At 40.8% G+C, this 20,921-nt stretch overlaps 1 protein-coding gene across 3 annotated transcripts in view; it reads right to left on the minus strand.

Annotated features, from left to right (window-relative positions):
* Positions 1-11,811: 11,811 nt before the first annotated feature.
* The window catches only part of WT1 (WT1 transcription factor), a 52,755-nt gene continuing 43,645 nt past the window's right edge, over positions 11,812-20,921 (minus strand). For 2 of the 3 annotated variants that reach the window (XM_081165562.1, XM_081165560.1), the window contains 3 exons: positions 18,166-18,255; positions 14,477-14,569; positions 11,812-12,652 (listed from right to left, as the gene is read on the minus strand). In XM_081165562.1, coding sequence (XP_081021688.1) covers positions 12,531-12,652; positions 14,477-14,569; positions 18,166-18,255 — 305 coding nt within the window. In that variant the 3' untranslated portion in view covers positions 11,812-12,530. The remainder of the gene's footprint in view (positions 12,653-14,476; positions 14,570-18,165; positions 18,256-20,921) is intronic. The other variant, XM_081165561.1, reaches the window with a different exon arrangement.

The raw sequence follows: 20,921 nt of genomic DNA on the forward strand, positions 1-20,921 counted from the left end.
GCAGCGGATCTCCGGCCCAGCTGAAGAATCCGGCAACAAGCCCCCTCCTCCCCAATCGCTCCGCCGAAATACGCTCCAAAACCCCCCAGATAGGCCGCCGGCCGCCAAGTCTTGTGGCGCCCTGAGCGAGGGTCTCTCCCCAACACCGCCACCTCGAACTGCGTTCTCCCGGCTACCCGAGCGAACCAGCGGCAGGACCCCGGTATGGGCCCCCCCAATATTTTTTATAAGTCGGCGCCCCTGATACTTAGCTCCGCCGGTGATCCTTTGTTCAGCACTTGAGAAACCATGCTGTAAAGAGGGCTCTGAGCAGATACACTTTCATCAGCATCCTATTCATTGACATTATTTGATGAAGCTGTTATCCGGTGCAAGATATAAGCAACCCTGCTCATTCATTTGAGCCAAGGGTTTCAAACGTTGGTAGGGCAAGATGGGAGCCAAGACTGAACACAACTTTAATCAGTGGCAGCAGCAGCAGAGTAGCAGCAAATGTAGTGTGCACATAAACAGGTGATAAAAGCCGATAAGAGAGATGACAAAAATTAGGAAAATAAAAAACACTGTTATAAAGATTTATGGAGCAGCTAAAGCAGAGCTAAATAAATGATAACAACCACTGATAAAAAGAAACGGGGCATCAGCCACATAAACAGTCGGGGGAACTTCAATGCTTCTGTGTGTTACTATGACACTGGTTTGTTTATGCCAGCATTGACCTTCTGCACCGGGAGAAGTATATTAACCATCTCAGTGTCTTTTGTGTTGTTTCACTCCTCAAGAGAAAGTTGTGCAGGGCTGATTCTGATGAATGGCTTTTGCCAAAAGTCAAGTTATCCTTGACTAGATGCAGATGGCCCAGTAAAAAATGAATACTGCCAGCAGACGTCGTCTTTATCAGTCGTAAAAGTTCAGCAGGGACTAGACTTCCTCATCTCTGGCCAGAAAATCCCCCCCAGCCTTCTTTTTCAGCACCAGATCACATATTGTCCTGACGAATTCTTGCACTGCGCTGCGGCTCAGATAAATATGCTTATGTATGAATGGTTTCTGGCAGTTTGGCGCATGGTACAGAATTTAAACAAGCATTTCAAGTCCCGCCTGGAACAGACAGCAGGAATTTATAGAGCTCAGAAATATTAGACTGTTCTTGCATTGTTTGTCCTGCCTGCTGACCCGCTGTGTCACAGAGCACAGTTTTGTGGTCTCCAGACGGTCTTCCAAAGGGTGAAGTCGGCAACAGACTTCAGATGAACTCCTGCATCCCAATCAAAACAGGACAAGACATCAGCTTGCTTCCTTACGGGCAGTTGTGTTCTTCCTGGGAATATAGAAAGTCTATGATGTGGGAGTCATTCTAAAATAGAGCTCAGGGTTGATAATGACGGAGTCTTTTGTTTCATTCACTTCATGTGTGCTGTTGGTGTCCAAATTGGGCAGCAAGCATTTGCCCTTGTTGCTACTCCACTTGTGGTAAAAACAATACAAGTTAGCTGGAAAGTAAATATGTTTGCCAGATTATCTCTAAACATAGGACTCTTATGCAAGGCCAGAAGAGCCCTGCAACAGTCAGGAGGGGGGGAAGAGGGTTAGGAAACAGAGCAGCAGCAAGAGATGAGAAAAGGCTGCAGTTTAGTGTCACAGCATCTGCTTTTGATGCAGAAAGTCCCTGTCTGAATTCCGGAGAGCCACTACCAGCCAGTACAGACACTAATGAGCTAGAAGGTTTAATGCTCTGACTCAGTATAAGACAGTTTCATGCATTCCAGATACTACGTAACTCTAAGCAATGCAGCACCATAGCTACGGGGGGGGCTAGCTGGGGGTTTTGCCCTGGGTGAAGCTTCCAGAGGGGGTGACATTGGGGCTCCCAGCCTCTGTGCATGCACATGCAAATGTGTGGTGTGTGTGTGTGTGCGCCAAACTGGGTTTTTGATCCAAGTGAAATAAAGCCTAGTTTCTTTCTCCCCCCCCCCATCTCTTTGTTATGTTCTCTTTTCCTGTACAGTGGTACCTCGGGTTACATACGATTCAGGTTACAGACTCTGCTAACCCAGAAATATTACCTCAGGTAAAGAACTTTGTTTCAGGATAAGAACAGCAATTGTGCTCTGGCGGCGTGGCGGCAGCAGGAGGCCCCATTAGCTAAAGTGGTGCTTCAGGTTAAGAACAGTTTCAGGTTAAGAATGGACCTCCGGAACGAATTAAGTACTTAACCTGAGGTACCACTGTATTCATCAGAATTAAAAAAAAAAAAATTTTTTTTCCCAAAATAAAATACAAATTACTGGGAGGGTGGGAACTGGCCCCAGGAGAAGAGGGGAGTGGGACTGCCGGGGATAAAAACCGTCCCACTTTCTGAGGAGGAAGGCCCCTTCTGCCTGCCACAGCTATTATATCTGTAGAGCATGCCCTTCCCTCCTCTCACAAGCTGCTGGAAAAGGGGAAGCCCAATCCGTGGCTGTTCCAGTCCTCTCCCAAAAAACCAGGGCTATAATTGGGGTAGGAGGTGGGGGAAGGAAGGAAGGAAGGAAGGAAGGAAGGAAGGAAGGAAGGAAGGAAGGAAGGAAAGCCTAGTTTCAACCAGAGATGAATGGCTGATGAAGGTGATTGACTACGCTGAAAAGGCAAAATTGACTGGGAAAATCAGAAACCAGGAAGAGAAGAATTTTAAGAAGGAATGAGGAAAAAGTTATAATGTATTTAAGAGAACACTGTAAGCAACTAAAAGCTTTGGCAGGATTTGAGTAATGCTTGTAATGTACGAAAAACTATGGTAAAAATGGATTATTTTTCTTCAAAAAAATACAGAAAACAAGGGAAGCACTTGGGAGGAAAAAAGATTCATGATAGTAACCATGGAAGAGTGGAGGGGAGTCAAAGGATTCTGGGTAAGGTGGGTGGTTTGTTTGAATTTAAATTTGTTATGTAAAACATAATAAAATTTTATTTAAAAAAAGAAAAGAAATAAAGCCTAGTTTCACCCCTAAGCAATGACTGTATTTTGGTTTGAATTTGGTAGGTTCGCATTTCAACGTGAACTGAATCAAACATCTGCCTATCCATGAAACAGGGATGACACCCTGGGATGCCTCACCTTCGTCTGTTGCTTGCCATGCATTTCCTGCTTTTTGTTGTTTTGGACTTTTTAATGCTCTGAGGAAGGGTGAGCCAAGGGTTTCCTATTGCACAGCGCTGGAGATTTGGTAAAAAAAAAGAGGCTCAGTGTAATAGGCTGCTTTGAGCTGCAGCCTGTTTGTGGTATGAGATTCTCCCCCCCCCCCACCCTCTTTCCCTGAAACAAAAATTCAGGAAAGAAGGCACTTGAATGGTTTGTTTTGATAGGACACTCCTCACTGTGATTTTTCTTTTTCGTTTGTTATAAATTTTCAGCCAGAGGTATAATTTCTCTTTGCACAGTGCTTAGCCAAAGAGGCGTAATGGAGGAGGGCTTCCACCTGAAGACATAGGTTAGAGGTGCATGCCATAAAGCAGTTAAATTAAAATATGGCACCTACTGACCTGGTGGAAGAATGCCCTTCCTTTCTCTTCCATAATGAATGAACTGTTCATTAATTCCTCTGAGCTCTTCAACTATTTTCATGCATGGAGAAGATACAGGCCTTAATTTGAGAATTGCTTGCTAATTCAGCATGAGACATATGGGTCCAAAAGTAATGCACAACACTTGCATCTTCTCAACAAAGACATTTTGAGGCTGACCTGTGAGAACATTCAAATGTTCTTACATAACTAAAGAAACCCATCTTTGCTTCAAGCTGTAGCTTAGAGGCTATAAAATTGTATAGTCAATAAATAAAAAAAATATTTGGGAGTGAGCCATCTAGTGGTTGAAGATTATTATACTGCAAAATTAATTTTTGAGTAGTCCAGATATGTGGTTTTGAAGTTTTCTGAAAGCAGTGTTATAACTAGGAGGAGAAGGTAGAGGGACCTTAAGAGCATCTTTTCTTTGTGTAAGAAAGGCTACAGAATAACAAGCGTTTTATTCCACATGTGTCAGGAACATCTCTCAGTGAAAATCTTTTGGTCTCAAGTGTTTGAGCCTGATGTCTTTCTTTCCAGATAATCAAAATAAAATATATGAAAACATGGTATTGATTACACTCAATTATGGCCATGAGAACAAGGATAAAGGGGAAATGTCAGCAGGTTTTTTGCTATGTGAGCTTCAGATTTTCAGAATGTGTTACTTGGGTTCTCAGAAATTAAATGCATATGAAGGGCTTCAAATATATTGGCTAAATATCCACAATCCCCAGCAATAGTTGACCCTCAGTCCACAGACCATCTGGCTAATATGAAAGGGGTTTTTAAAACTTCATGTCAGCACATATCTCGGGCTGCATGGAGAGAGAAGAGAAGAGAAGAGAAGAGAAGAGAAGAGAAGAGAAGAGAAGAGAAGAGAAGAGAACCACAGTTTACAGTCCACTTTACACTGGAGCAGTTGCACTGATCTTAGTTAAAAGAGCAACAGAGGACATGATTTGTGGAATAAATCCATAGAATAATTGTATGCAAATATGTCTTCAGGATACTACTGTGTTAGTGCTCTCATCCCTATCACTTCTATATTGGTATGTTTGGTGAACTAGATAAAGGCAGTTCTTGTGTGGTTCTGCCAGGTCTTCATAAAGTTATGCTGGCCTATTTGCTGAAGTTGGCTTTTTTACTTACTGCTTTATTGTCACATAATGTCATTTTCAGATGGTAAAATCAGATTGTGAGAGTATTTTACTCATTCTTGCTGCTGCGATCATTGCTCCTTACTTTCCTGTATTTGATACTTTTCCAGTCCTCAAACTCTCGTAGCTACAATGGGACTGAGCCTTGGGGTTTTCTTTTCCTCTCGTGAGCCATTTTGCCCCAAGTGAGAGGGAAAGAAACAAAAACGTTATTGTTTCCCCCACAAATTAAGTAAGTGGAAGTTCTTAATCATAAAAAGTAATCTGGATTGGTCCTTGGAACATAGATCAACAACAGCTATTACCCTGGAAGAGGAGGGAGTTTTGGATCTAGCCTCAGAAATTACCCTTTCCAGAAGCTGTGAACCAATAGCTACTGGGAAGAATCAGAAAGCACTTCAGATGTTAATGGACAAAGAGATACTGAAAGTCACATCTTTTCTGCAGTAGGGTGAAATGAAGGCAAGGTCAGGCTTTGAACACGAAAATAGCTAGGGGTGGAACGGTTGGGCAGACCCTTCCCATGAAGCTTCTACAGCTATTTTAAAAAAAAAAAAATACTTGGGGGAGAGGAGAATGAACAACTGAGCATCAAGTATAATTTGGGCCTTAAACTGCAGTAGGGAAAACTTTACAATTATGTGCAACAATGAGCATATGTATAGCCAGTGCTTTTTTTCTGGGGGTACGCATACCCCTAAACATTTTGTGAATCTAAGTTTGGCCTTATTGAGGGGCAGTATTTCCATATGAGTAGGAAAATGAGAGTGCCCCTAAACATTATTTTTTAAGTGCATAGCTAAAAACCTAGAATTCTCAGACTTCCTTGTCACACCAGACCTAGATGTGTGTGTGTTTAACAAAGCAGCTGCTCCTATACCTTGCAGGGTGGGGTTGGGTACCTTAGTCTACATGCTCCTTGGATGATCCATAAAGTCGGCTTTGGCAGCACTCCCATGAAGATCAAAGCTTCTTGTTCGTATTCTGAAGACAGAAGTCTGTTTTTCAAACACATACTGATGCCTTCATACTGATGGGATAAGTGTGTCTTTTTGTGTTTGGGCTTTTCTTGTGCAGGTATAGTGGACTAGGGGAGAAGTGGAAGTGGGATGGATTTGGCTTGATGCAGCTTCATAATGATGGTGAGAAAAACTGAGGAGTCAGAATCTCAGGACATTCAAATGCCTTTTTAAAAATAAACAAACTAATAATGGGAACTTCACAGTGAACAAAGCCAAATCAAATATCTCTAGCTCACTTATTAGCTGAGAATTCTACAGTAGGCAAAAGGAGAGCCTTGGATGTTATTCACACATGCATGTTCCTCACCTGATTACTTGCCACTTGCTGGCTGGTAGCAGATGTATGAACTGACACTCCTTCACACCTCTGTGTTTGAGATAATGAAAAGTGATGGAAGTCATATTGGTAGACTTTTCTCTGGTATATGAAGTCTCTCATTCACACACCCATTTTCATTCGAGCAGTCACTCCATGTCCTAAGAAAATAGCAGCTATACACAATCTATGTGAAGCATGGCTGGGATCTATGCTAGTGTAGTTGTTTCTAAAACTTTGTTGGGGCCAGGACTGGCACGGTCGCTAGTGACACACTGCTCTGAAAAATTGATGACGAATGTTGTTCCACTTTCCTTATGATCCTTACCATCAAGACCCCACACATGGGAGGTAATTGGAACTATTAGGAATGATTAAAAGAAGGGTGAATCTAAGAAAACCACACATACACTAGCTGCAAATAGCCTTTTCATTACTTACAGCACTAAATCAGACTGAAGAGTCAATCTGGTTATCATGGAACAATGTCAAGTGCCATTTAATGACACCTCAAAAAAGGCACGTAGGTGCCTTGGAAAAATTCTATCACAAGGCATACTTCAAGAACTCATGTTGGGGGACACCATTCTTTGAAGAATACCTAAGACAGGGCACACCTCTCTTGGATATACCTAACTTAGCACAATCCTATTCATGTCCATTAACAGATTTGTTTTGGGGAGGATGACTGCGGCTACAGGAAAGAGGGTGGGTGTGTGGTTTGTGGAAGAGAATGGGACTTACTTCTAACTAGACAGGCATATAATTGCATTGACAGACATCTTGGAAGAGGCTGTTGTCTTCCTTTTTGAGATGGGAGGGAATGTTGTTTTAAAGCAGAGCCCTTATGACATACCCATGGATTACCTAAAAGAAGATTTTTCTTTTCAGAATTCTTGTAATTAAATATATATGCAGATTTAAGCAGATTTGCAGTGCAAACATATACCTAGCTACTCAGAAGCAAGCCTTATAGTATTGAACGGAGCTTACTCTCAGTTAAGTGTGTGTATGTTCATACTTACCAGTAAATGTCACTGAACTCAACACAGTGTATTTATAATCTCATAATATTCTTTGACTAAGAATTCTTCAATTGGTGACAACCCAAATCAAAACATTTCTATGATTTGATTCCCAAAGTATCAGTTTTATTCATCATAAACAAGTTCTTAATATTATTTAACTATTGTACATTTTGAGTTATAGCATAAATCCATTTTAGCAGGTGTTTGGGATGCAAGTTAAAACCAAACCAGCCTCAATATATTAAATGTATGCATTCTTATTAAGTCTAAACTTTTTAAGAGGGCATTTTTACCTGAATCGTCAGGATATATAATCTGGAAATCATATGTTGTGTGTGTATCTATTTCTAATCCATATCTATAAATAAAATGGGGGTGGAGTGCATGTGAATATGCATAAGCAGCTAAACATACAACTTTTAAAATGCCTCTCTTGGTATGAGTTTCTCCAGAGGCCTACTGTCTTCTGACAGCAAAAGATAAAGCTGGCTAATACAAATGAGTCACTGTTCCCTTGAAATAAGATGATTCAATTCCTATGTAAGAAAGGACTTGAATAATTAACTGTTGGCTTATTCTAAAAGATGCATCAGTAAACAGTAACAGAAAGCATAAGCCTCATCATGTTTGCTCTCTTTGTTCTATATATTACCATGGGGGAAATGATACACACACGCACACACACACACACACACACACACACACACACACACACCAACTTCTAATGTGTGGCATGTGACTTCTGGGGTAGTTTGTCCACCTTTGGTTCTCACCCTGAACTCAGCTGTCACCTGTGGTTCCTAAAGGCTGTCAGCATGTTACAGTGGCCACACCCTGAGAACAGTTTCAGCTGGCCAGCTAAACCAGGTGAGGGTAGCTGATGAGTCTCAAGCCCTCAGTGAGTTAAGGACATCCCCTGCATGTGAAGCAGGCTCCGGTGGCTTGAATGGATGAGACCAATAGCAGGTCCAAAGGTCAAGAAAGCAGTTTCTACGCGTGCAGTAGAGGCAAGAGAGGGACAGATAGGGCTTGTCAGCCTGGGAAGGTAGCCCACCTAGGAGAAAGAAAACTTTGATCCTAAACCACCGCTGCCTTTCAGGGTATCTTCAAGAGAAGAAAAGGCTAAGGAGTAAACCCAACAAAAATGAGTCCCTAAGATGGTGGGATGATGCCTTGTATGCCTCCTTATGGCAACTTCTGCAGCCAAGCTCCTGCCAAAGGTATAGCTATGCTTTTCTTTGGACCACATCAGTCAAACCAAGATGGGGGTCTTGTTGTCTGGGCAGCCCAGGACCTCCATACTCGCAGTCCAGGCTTGCACCCTGGGGAGGCCACTTCGATGCTGCTAACACAGCAGTTTGACTTCATTCATTGTGCCTCGAAACAGATGGATGCCAACAACATACACACCCAGATAAATTGCAAGATTTTTAAAAATAATGAAGGGCATGTATGCACCATGTATGCCACATAATATATTATCCATTACTGTGGAAAAATCCAATTGCCTGTATACCTGGTTTCCACCCCCATTGTTCAGCCCGGACACTGAGATCCTCCTCTAAGGGTCTTCTGGTGGTTCCCTCACTACAAGAAGCGAAATTACAGGTAACCAGGCTGCCCTGTGGAACACCCTCCCTTCAGATGTCAAGGAGATAAAGAACTACATAACTTCTTACGTTTGATGTTTTACTATGTTTTATATGTGCTGTAAGCCACCCAGAGTGGCTGGGGAAACCCGGCCAGATGGGTGGGGTATGAAGAAGAAGAAGAAGAAGAAGAAGAAGAAGAAGAAGAAGAAGAAGAAGAAGAAGAAGTTGTTAATGCCAATAATAATAATAATAATAATAATAATAATAATAATAATATATTTGATGCTATATCCATACTTTTGTTATGCACAATGATTCAAGTGCTGGAAATAAGGGACACTTCAGACATTATATTTTGGGGGGTGTATACCTAATGTTTTTAAAGTACACAACAACAAATGTCTATTTGCAAACATATGTATTGTGATGCAGGTACTCTAATCAAGAAATGATGACTGGCAACCATTCCCTGTTGAGTGTATGCTTGATGGCAAATCATGCATCTTGGTAATGTGTGAAATACATAGGTGAAATGTACACCACCGCTGTAAATTAAATACAATTATACAGTGGTACCTCAGGTTACATACGCTTCAGGTTACAGACTCCACTAACCCAGAAATAGTTCTTCAGGTTAAGAACTTTGCTTCAGGATAAGAACAGAAATCGGACTACTGTGGCGCAGCGGCAGCAGGAGGCTCCATTAGCTAAAGTGGTGCTTCAGGTTAAGAACAGTTTCAGGTTAAGAACGGACCTGCGGAATGAATTAAGTACTTAACTCGAGGTACCACTGTATAAGACAATCATTCCCAATGTGGGTATTTTAATCTACAGCTCCTATTATGCCTAGCCATTGATCATGCTGGCTGAGACTGATGGGAGTTAGTGTCCAAAACATTTGGAAGGCCCCTCTTTGGAGCAGGCCAGTATGAAGAAATAACTTCCTAATATAGTAGTCATTTCATGTTGAGCATTTGCTGAGATTTGAACAGGAGCCGGATAATAATTACCATGCCAAACTTACTAGTTAGAAAATTTAAGTTCAGCATACTTGCAAGGAAATGGAAAACCAATATAGTGTAGTGATTAGAGTGTCTGTGGAGATCAGATCCCCACTCAGCTTCAAAGGTCACCATGTGTCCTTCAGACATTTATTTTCTCTCCAAATCTAATCTACTTTACAGGATTGTTGTGAGGATAAACTGAGATAGCCTATAGATTTGGATACAGATTTGATTAAAAATAAGAATGCACTCGGCCATGGTTAGGCTGTGTGGTGATATGATTAAAGTTAGTGAGACTGTAATCCTTATCTGGGTGTAGCTACATTATGTTTGTCTACTCTAAAGTAGGGAAAGATAATTCACAGAAATCAATGAGACCAATTCAAGTGTGGCCTGTGGGTCATTCTCTTAAAGGAAAACTGCTGCAAGTATCTGGGAAGAAGAGTGAACCAACTCTCTACAACATAATATGAAATTTGATACTGTTGTCAGTACAATTCCCCAGTGAGAAGGATAAATTGTGGTCAAGACCTGGACAGGTTAACTAGTGGTCATCCCTTCTGGTGGTACCTTTTATATACAAAAGGAGGTCAACACGATTGGAGAAGAAATTTGAAACCTAATACCAGCCATGAAACAAGACATCTGTTGGACTCTTATTTGTTTCTTTTTAAATGGGCTTTAATTGAAAGCTCAGTGAAAAATGCAGGTTACAGTCTTTGTGGTATCAATAGCTTATAGCAACATCTGAACCGTGATGCATCTAAATTATGTTTGTTCACTTTCTAATTTTAATTGTTTAAGAGCAATACATTATTAGATATATATTTATAGACATATATACACCACTTCAAACAATTAATCGTAAATAATAACCCCTAAACCCTGAAATAATATATTTCCTCACATTAGGCATTTATTTTTGCACATATAATTGTAAATGAGAAGACGTTCAAGTCACTTAAGAGCTATTTGTGTAGCTTAAGAGCCATATGTTAATGGAAATTCTGGACCAGCCTCTTCTTGAGTTCAACTTTAACTTTATTTTACACATTTTGCTAGCCATATAACCAGCATGGCTGCATGTTAAACAAATCCTAAACATTTACAATGATACTGACTTTACTTTGTGTGAGGATCTGTATCTCAAAGTGGAATATTTAACATTAAAAAGCTGAAATTTAAACCAGCTTCAAAATACAAAAAAAACAAACATACATTTTCTCTACATTAATGCTGTTTGTGTTAAAACAAGTTAACTTCAATGCAAGATTTTCATTTTCAGTATAGAAAAATATCAGTTCCTCTAACTTTACCAGTTTTAGAAGCAAAGCTAGTGATCTTGCAGATCGTACACACTCTCATAGTCTCTCTCTCATAGTCTCCTATGGGAAGGGAAAGTCCAATGCACCATATTGTTTGAGCTTCCTTAGAAGACTGCAAGTATACCAGCACTTCTTCCTATTGCCCTTCATCAAGGCAATAGGGGAGGAGAAAGAGAGTCTCCAATAGCAAGACAATGGGGTTGGTTAAAAACCAAGTCATTGGGGTGCAAAAAATATTGTGCTCAGTGGTGGCTGGCACCTAAATATGGGAGTCAGATGACTCACATTGTGGCTGCTTAGGAGGACAAGAAGCATCTCTCATTTAAATGTTGCTCCTGCCTAAGGCACATTCAATTACAGTGGTACCTCGGGTTACATACGCTTCAGGTTACATACGCTTCAGGTTACAGACTCCGCTAACCCAGAAATATTACCTAGGGTTAAGAGCTTAGCTTCAGGATGAGAACAGAAATTGTGCTCCGGTGGCGCGGCAGCAGCAGGAGGCCCAATTAGCTAAAGTGGTGCTTCAGGTTAAGAACAGTTTCAGGTTAAGAACGGACCTCCGGAACGAATTAAGTACTTAACCCGAGGTATCACTGTACCAGTCTGCATAACACATATGACTATACGACTGTATAGGGTTCTCTCCACTTGAACAGGAATCTTGAAAAATGAAGGTTCCCGATCGGACATAGAGAAGCCTATTCATATATACTTATATGCTCACTCGGTTCTGCGCAGACTTTAAACTGAGCATGCACAGGTTGTGGAAAGGCGTTGTGCAGTCCTGGCCTCCCCCATATACATCTATTTATTGACTTTCTGAAACCAGCCACACTGGTCCCTTTGTTTTCCCTCTCTTCAGAGTAAACTATTGTGGGAACTGCACAAGCCTATGTGAATTGTGGGGCTCTGGTGTACATCAAAGTGTGCATCCAACCCCCAGCTGAATTGCATGTGCATAGAAGAAACTACTAGAGCACCCACAACTCTGAGGAATGCAAGCAAGATATTGGAATGGTTGATTCACAGAACGATATAAAATTATCCCATTTGGGCAGTACAAAGATTACTAAAATTGACTCAATATTTGTACAGGACTGCATCAGTATTTTGAAACTTCAGTGTTTGCAGTAAGCACACAGTATACATGGAACAGACTTTCAAACATACCAATCATTTATATATGAGCATGACAAAGCACTAGCTTGCACTTGCAAATTTCAAGTAAGAAATAAAAAGTACAAAACCTTTTAAGGAAAGAACAAATATACATAGCTAAAGTCTATCGTAATATTTAAAGTATAACATAGTCAACTTGTAATTCTATAATAATGTTACAAATCGAGGTTTTGGAATAGGAAGGTTCAAAATTCCAAGCAGAGGCCTATACTGAACATTATCCTACAATTTAGTTAACTTGTCTCAACCGCATTATGAAGGCATCTGAGATTTCCTAAAGATTTGACAGACAATGGTTGAAATGTTTGCAGTAGTTCATAGGGTCCATCTGGTTTGTACAGACAGTGTGAAACATCTAAAGCGTAAGTTGAAGTTTAGTCATGTTCCTGTTGTGCATATTATGATGACGGACCAATTCATCAGACCGAGCAAATTTTTTTTGACAGCTGGGCCACCGACAACTGAAAGGCTTTTCACCTGTCAACAAAACACAGAGTTATTAAACTGTCACAGGATGAATTTTTATCATCTAGGCCCATCCCTTCTTTGCATATAGAAAATGTCAATAGAAGAGTGTCCCTAACTTTTAAGTATATGGTGCTCCATCAAGGTCTTTGGAATCTAGCCTAGTGATTTCAAAGGGAGATGGATGGTGCTTTTAGCTTCTATTACTTTTCATTAAAAAACATTAATTATGTTTCCACCATTCTCTGCCTCCAAAAAAGCTCAGAGTGCCTTATTTATGCCTCCAACAGATCTTCCATTCAGGCAATGCTCAGGAGTAGATCTAGTTTGCTTCAGCAGGACAGCTGCTTCATCCTCCTATATATCATACTCTGGGCAATAGCTTCTATTATTATTTTCAATGGGAAATGAACATTCAAAATCTATACAGAACTGAGACTTATGGAATGATATTCTCCTGTTATCATGTAGTTTAAAGCAGTTATTTGTTTTTGGTTTGTTTACAGATTTATATGCCCTTATGGGGAAATGCTCACAAGGCGGCTTACAGATAATTACCATTAAACAATAAAAACAAACAAATCAACAATAATCTTTAAGAAGTGCCACTCACTTTTAAACAAAGGAATGGGCAACTTCTACTCTTGGCTAAGCCAGTTTCAGCTTCCTTTTCACATTAGAAGGCAGCCATCCCAACCCCACCAACTTTCAGCAATGAACACAATAGTATGATAACACAACAGTACTGAAGAGGCAACCGACCTCAAAAGAACAGATCAGCACAAAAGTGGCATAACTAGTACTCTCTGCACTGCAGTTTTCAGAAGCGGACTACATTCTATGTTAATGGTGTATTTGAACCTCATCAGAGGCAAACTTTGGTAATATGGCTCCCTAAGCGAGGACAAAAACTGCCGCCGCCACCCTCTATTTCTGATATTTCACAATCATTCCTTTTGGTTCAGTGGCTTTTTATGGATCTTAAAGGGTACGCTTATAAATATTGGTTCTTTCAAATTACTATTATTATTTAGTGCCCCCTCGCCTCAGTTCCCTGTGCAGGAAAACCGCCTGCAGCCCCCTAAATCCGACACTAATCTCATGCGGCACCAAGGCCACAATTCAGATCAGCACTTTAGCACAAGGGAGTAGGGTTTAACTCTTCCTCTGGTGGCAATCCAGTGCTGCTGAAAACTGCCCCTACCTGAAGCTGCAACTTGCCTCCAGAGCTGCAGAAAATGGCAGCTTTGGGGACAAACAGAAGCTATGTATTGCGGGATATGATTTTTTACAAGGAAATTGGGCAGGGGGAAAGCTAAATCTCCTCTTCTGCCGAGCTGTGGTCCTGACAGAGATATACAAAGAGGGGGACTGATTATTTGCAGTGGCAACACCACTCTAAACTTCTAAGAATTTTTTGTAGATGACCCATTAATGAAAGCAGCAGATAATTTTTACATTCCTTTCAAAATATGATCCTACAGTCTCCAGCTTCAGTGCAGTTCTCACTATTTTTCAAATACTTAATGTTCAGGTGAAGGCACACGAAGCTTCATAGGATGGACTAAGCAGGATCACTTGTTTAGTACATCTCCATATAGCACCAAAAGAAAAGTGCCGATATCACCTAGAAAAGCTCTAAACCTTTCAGCATTTATTTATATTTTGCACCCTTATTTGAGTTTTACTTTTCCACCATGTGATAGTGATAACTCTAACCCATGCCTCTTATGACATTCACTAATTTCCTGGAACTACCATATGCATTTAAAACATAGCAAAATCAATTCAGGTAAAATAAATTTAAAAATATAAATGGGAAAAAAGTATACGCACTTGTTTTACCTGTATGAGTCCTGGTGTGAGTCTTCAGGTGGTCAGATCTGGAGAACTTTCTCTGACAGGTTTTACACTGGAAGGGTTTCACACCTAAATAGATAAAAGAAGTCTAGTCCCATGTTCCAATACCTTTTCAGAGGAGTGAGGGACACCAGTTGCTTATGACCTCCAAACTATGGATTTTTGCTTTGCGTTTGTTGTTTAATAGTTACCGAAATTAATCTTTCTCTTTGCACATGCCTACACATCCCAAAGGTCATTAATCAGGCTTCTCAACTTCATAACCTTTCTTCAATCCTCTTTCACCAGTTAGTGCTTTCACAGTGTCTTTGTTCTTGACAAAGCAGGTAAGGATTAACTGACTACCAGATTTGTAACTTGAAAAGTAGCAAATGAGGAACACCCTCTGGTGCTGGGGCATTATTTCATTTAAATTTGAAATTTACTTTTGTTCAATATTCTACATATTTTCCTAACACGTTAAAAAAAAGGTCCATCAATTATGTGCTTTAACCTAGGAAATTTACTTTCTATATCCAGAAAAGGATATGCTAACCAACAAAAGAGCTAACCAACCATAAAGCTAAGCACAATATTCCATGTCCTTCATCACCAAGCCTAAAGTTTTAATATTTGTTATCAAAATGTTTGATGCCCACACAAAAAAATGTTTAATGGTGTATTTCCCCTAGCAGAAAGCACTTCCACAAACCATGGCATTTTCTTTTCTTTTATTCACTCCCTACCTGGTTAAGTTCCCCCATCCCTTCCAAAAAGCTGCTCCTGAGAGTTTGGAGACTTCTGGGATAGCATGGAATATGGCATGGAGTGCTGAAGTAAATTGGAGAAACTGGATGGCACACTACCCATTGAAGCAAGGGTACTTAACCTTTTTTGTCTGAGGGATACATTCATCCTTGACCAACCTGGGGAGAGGGGCACATGCCACATGTGGGCAGCTACATACCTAGGCTCTCTTGCGCCCTTTGCAAGGAGCTGTATCAGCACCCATCCACCCATCCATCCCTTGCACCCTTGGTAGGAGATACATTGGTTCCTCCAAAGCCGGGAGAGACCATGGACCAGAAACTCAAAAAGTTTACTTTTTGTTGCCTTCCGCACTCCTCCAGTGATTTCCTCCATGGCCATCTCCATTGGGTCTGCTCCATCTCCCCACATCCTCCTCCTCCATCGGTTCACCTCCCTCCCTCCCCACACTGCTTTCCCTTCTGCGTCCTTCTTCCTCCCTCCCTCCCTCCCTTTTTCCTCCTTCTGCAACTCTCGCCCACTCTCTTTAGCTTTCTTCCCTCCAAGCCCTGCTGGGTGCTGCACTCACACTTCTAATAGTGCCCCCAGCCAATTGGGTTGGGGCCCCTGCAGAGATGTTGTGATGGTCCAAACCAGTGACCAAATTCTTCTGCCAAGGTGCTCAGAGGAGCCTGCGTGTCTCACCTGGCCATCCGGAGTAGTGGAAGTCCTGCCCAGGGAGCATGCAGATGGGCAGGTGGGCATTTAGTCACTCCAAGACACTTTTTGCACCGCCCTGGGCCTGCGCCCTTGGGAGGGGCCAACCTGAGTAACCCCCAGGTATGCCCCTGCTTGTGGGTGTAATTGAAAGTTGGTGTGGCTGCCCCACTCTCTCACTTGCAAATGCACAGGGCACATCCTTCTACACCCCCCTGTAGATTAGCTGGGTGGATTATTGCCCCCTTCCTACTTATCACATGATTGTTCTGATGACTGAGGAGGGGCTGGATTGTATCACCATCAAGAATGTTGGGCTGGACAGAGACAGTTAAACTTCACCATCCACCACATCACTGTTTCTTTCTTAATTTTTCTTTTTGGCACAACACAAAATATGTGGGGTCTTTGGGGTCCCCCAAAATTTGCTTGGTGACTGCATCAAGCCCCCAAATCTATGGCTAGTGATGCCTGCACTAAGCCAAAGGCACTACTGGGTACAACCCTATATATGTTAACTCCAGAGATTCCAAAATTTGGTACAGAATGTTCTGCATTAGCAAATGTTCTCATTATTTCTTAAAACAAACATATAAAATGCTCAGGATTATTGCCCATTCACAGGACCCTTGGGATAGGTCTATCCTAAGTATGATTTGATTTTCAAACCAAGCCAATCAAAGCGCTGCTACTTCCACATCATTCTGGCCAAACAAATTTGAACCATAACTTCACCTCTACTAACTCTTAAAAGAGTGTGTGTGCATGTTTACTAACTGGGAAAGGGAGAGAACAGAAGGGGGGTCCTTACTTTTTCTAACTGATGAGATGATTTTTCTAACTGGTGAGAAGGCAGCTTCAGTGTAGCTATGTTAAGAGTACTGCACCAGATGTTCTGTATTGTGCTCCTGACAGTGTACTGCTCCGAGCAGCTGAAAATGGTGCCAAATGGAAATGGCTCCTAGAACCAGCCTTTGAAACTGAGGGCTTCAGGGCAGCTGAAAGTTAACAATGTACAGTGCCATGAAAAGTGCATCTTGCACAAAATTCACTCCTGATGGCCACAGTAAGCGCACCCAGTGTCAGGTGATTGGCAGCTGGATGTTTGGCCTGAGAAATGCCACCTCATGAACCAAACTAACCTGTTGGATCAAATTAGACTGGCAGCTCAGAGGTTCCTACTTTCTTCAAAAATACGCCCCAGCATTTTAAATTGGGCTCAGGTGGAAATAGGCAACCAATACTGGTCTTCCAAAATAGGTGTAATATAAATTGCTCTGGCTGTACCCATTAAAAACCTAGTAGTCATGTTTTGTCATGTTTAATTCAGCATAGTAGTCCAGCTTGGAGGTTACCAGAGCATGGATCGCTGTGGCTAGGCTATCTCTGTACAGGAACAGTCACAGCTGAAGAAGCAGCCATCTCTGATGAAAGGTCTCTCTGACTTTTGCACAGCTTTTGCAAAGGCACGAGTCACACCCATTGAGCCACCCACTTTTGTGCCTGGCCGTCCCCACCACTGGCATGTGTCCCCCAGAAGATTGCCTGTCAGGAAGCATGATCCTTGATCTGATGAAGTTTCCCCATCCCTGTTGTCAAGAAAACCAAGAAAGCAAAATAGCAATATTATCTGCTGCTTTGTTTGAAATACTGAGACACAGACAAGAGGCTTTTCACAACTGATTTAACAATTCCAGAATAAAGATATCAAAATCATCAGGCATTAAGTTTGCATTAATAATATATTATAAATTATGCATGTAAATAAAATGTATAAATGCATGTAATGGCTCTCCAAATAACCATGTTTCTACTTAGTGAAGTTTGCATAAGCCCTTTCACAGGATTATTCATCAGGATCACCTGTATCAATGGACAACATATTTGTTCTTTGCATCTTAAAAGCAATTGGATTCTCCTGCATCTAACAATATGTACCAAAAGCACAAATCTTTTTGCTTCTCCTCAAAACAGAAGTGATAGTGTTGCTAGCCATGCCACAATTTTAATGATACATGAAAATATCCACTGCATATGTTCAATAAACTGCTTTTTTGCCGTTTAAATTTGAATGTATCCAAACAATTGATGACACGTGAGCCCATAATCCTGAATTACAGGGGCAAGGAGGAAAGAAAGGAATTAGAATTCAAGTTTTCATACTCTAGGTTATGGAAACCGCAAACTGCTACAAATTTCAAAGGCCAAGGCATGCAACAAACCTGTATGTCGTCTTTGGTGTCGTTTGAGTTGATCTGAACGAGAAAATCTTCGTTCACAGTCCTTAAAGTCACACTGATATGGTTTTTCACCTTAGGGAGAACAAGTTTCATTTGAAAAAGGTGAATTAAGTTGGAAAATAAAAGCCCATACGAACACACTAGAACAATTTCCAATCACATACACATTTAAAGCAGGTGACTATATCTGTGTTGTAGCAGAGGTGCTTTATATAAGTCATTTTCAAGGAAAATCTCTGCATGGGAAGAATTGGGTATGCAGTCACATCTGAACTGTGGCAAAGCAGTTTATTTTGCTACTAGTATATGGATACGACAACTTATGTATACTGCAGTTACCCCATCTGGGTACTTAATGCAAAGTAAGTTAAAATTCCTTTAGGAATGATAATCCTGAAACAGATGTTTGTCAGATTCTGTCAGTTTTCTGCCATCAGAAATCAGTTTAAAAGCTGTTCTGACAACCTTGTAGATTTAAAGTACCAAGGGTGGGATTTTCCAAACCAACCCCAGCAGCAGAAGGCTTGCACGAGGACTTTCGATTGCATAATGGGGCTTTCAGTGGGCTGGATCCAAGCGAAGCATGAATGAAGGTCCACTGAATTCCAGTTCACCTTTTTGCCTGCAGTAGCCCTTTGAGCCCCCTTAAATCTGCTCGGATGAAGAGGGAACCTTCCAAATGAGAGTGAGAGGTGTTACTGGAGACAGCAGTGTAAGGGGGAATCACATTGAACAGGAGCTTCTGTGGATTCATAGCCCATTCCATGACCAGGACTCTTGTTACTTCTTAATTGCATCTTATGTTTTGAAAATATTCAGTCACTGTCTACCAAAGTCATAGCTGGGCCCATGCTTTGTTTTGATTTTGGTTTATTTTATTTTTTATTTTTGAAGAAGGTCAACATGTACTGGAAGTGATTAATAATTCAAGATCACAAGTGGCAATTTACCAAAAATAACTAAGGATAAAGTTACATAAATAATATGCTTATTTTCTTCCAACATTAATAGATTGTGAGGCCATAACATTTGTTGGAAGAAAGGCCATGCCTTCATCTTGCCCCAAAATTGTCCTATCTGAGATTTTGATTTTGTTCTCTAGATCTAGTAAAATATGTCAACTTTGCCATAAGGGCATCCTCCCAAATTCTTCTATGGATGCTTCATTGCTCAATCTCCATTTCTCAGCATAAAGAATTGTAGCTGTGACTGGCAAGTAAGAAACCATGTCTAACAGAACCTTCCAAATGATTTAGCAATTTTTTTAAAAAAATACTGGGGTTCGATTCATATGAAATTTTAGTAGGGCTTTCTACAGAGGCCAGATAAACATCCAGAGTGGTGGCAGTCTTTGTTCTGACCCTTTGCGGGCAAAAGGCTTAGGAAATAACTCTATACATGCCTCATTCTATCACAATGTCATTTCATACCAGTTTTCAATCTTGAGACAGAAATGCCATGTGCTTATACTTGTAATGTCCCAACTTTTCAATATTTTGATGGCAAAGAAGGAAAACAACATACAAAAAATATTGCATTTAAAGCAAAATGGGCAAATGTGTATTGGTAAGATATTTATAGTCAATGGTCAATTCAGATGTTCAGAAACAGAGGAATACATATGAACCTGTCTTATACTGAGTCAGAACATGGGTGCATCTAGCACAGTTTTTTCATTTTCTTGCTTTTATATCCCATCCATCCTCCCAAAGGAGCCCAGGGGAGCAAACACTTCTGTGATTATTATTTTTTTAAAAAAAGATTAAAAATAAAATGAAAACACATTATACTCATTTTTAAAAGGAATAAAAAAATCTAAAAACAATAAAGCACAATAAAACATATGAATCTGATTTAAGAGCAGGTGTAACACAATCTTGTGTCTGGATTGGCCTGCCAAAGCTGACGTTTTCAGAAGGCATCTAAAAGGGTAGTGATGGTGACTGCCTAATATCAATAGGCAGGGAGTTCCAAAGTTCAGGTGCTGCCACCCTAAAGGACTAGCTTGTTACAAATGCAAAGCAGACTTCCTCTGAGTGACAGTGAGTTTCAGGCTGGGCTCCCCTGCATCCCTTTCATCTTCTAGAGATGCTAGTGATTCGGCTTGGAACCTTGTTCATGAAAGCATATGCTCTGACCACACAGCTATGAATCCTTCATAGTGGCATGCATTTCTACAATTCTTCAGGACTAATAAACACTGAATCAGTTCTAGTTTATTCAAGATGCTATATGATTCTTTTGTAAACTAGGTCTATTCCTATTAAAAAGAGTTATTTTTGCTAGCATGCCATAAAGCTACTACTTTGAAACATCATTATGTCTTTTCCAAATGACAAGCGACATCACCCATATTAACTGCTCTTTCACATTTACACTGAAAGCAAGGAGTTCAATATCTAAACATTTCTGTTGGATATCTGAAAGAGAATCTTTATAGCTTCCTGTGGAAGTCACCCAAAGGAGTTTACTGGCTTTTAAAACCCAAAATGGGTTGTTTCCACGTCCATTCAGATTAATTTATTTATTCAAAAAGTTATATTTGTCACATGTGTTTAAAACTGTTCCTTTTAAATCTGGCCACAAGGTCTCCCGTAGGAATTGCTGTGCCTTAAAACTGATTGTGAGGAAGGCTGAAGCCTTGGCAGATTTAAGGCAGAGAATGCTGGTGGAACACAATGCACTGAGCAGATTGTAGTCTCCAAAGTTCAGTGCAAATGCAGTTCTAAAGCATGAGC

The sequence above is a fragment of the Podarcis bocagei genome, assembly GCF_964188305.1.
Source record: "Podarcis bocagei genome assembly, chromosome: 1".
Classification (NCBI taxonomy): domain Eukaryota; kingdom Metazoa; phylum Chordata; class Lepidosauria; order Squamata; family Lacertidae; genus Podarcis; species Podarcis bocagei.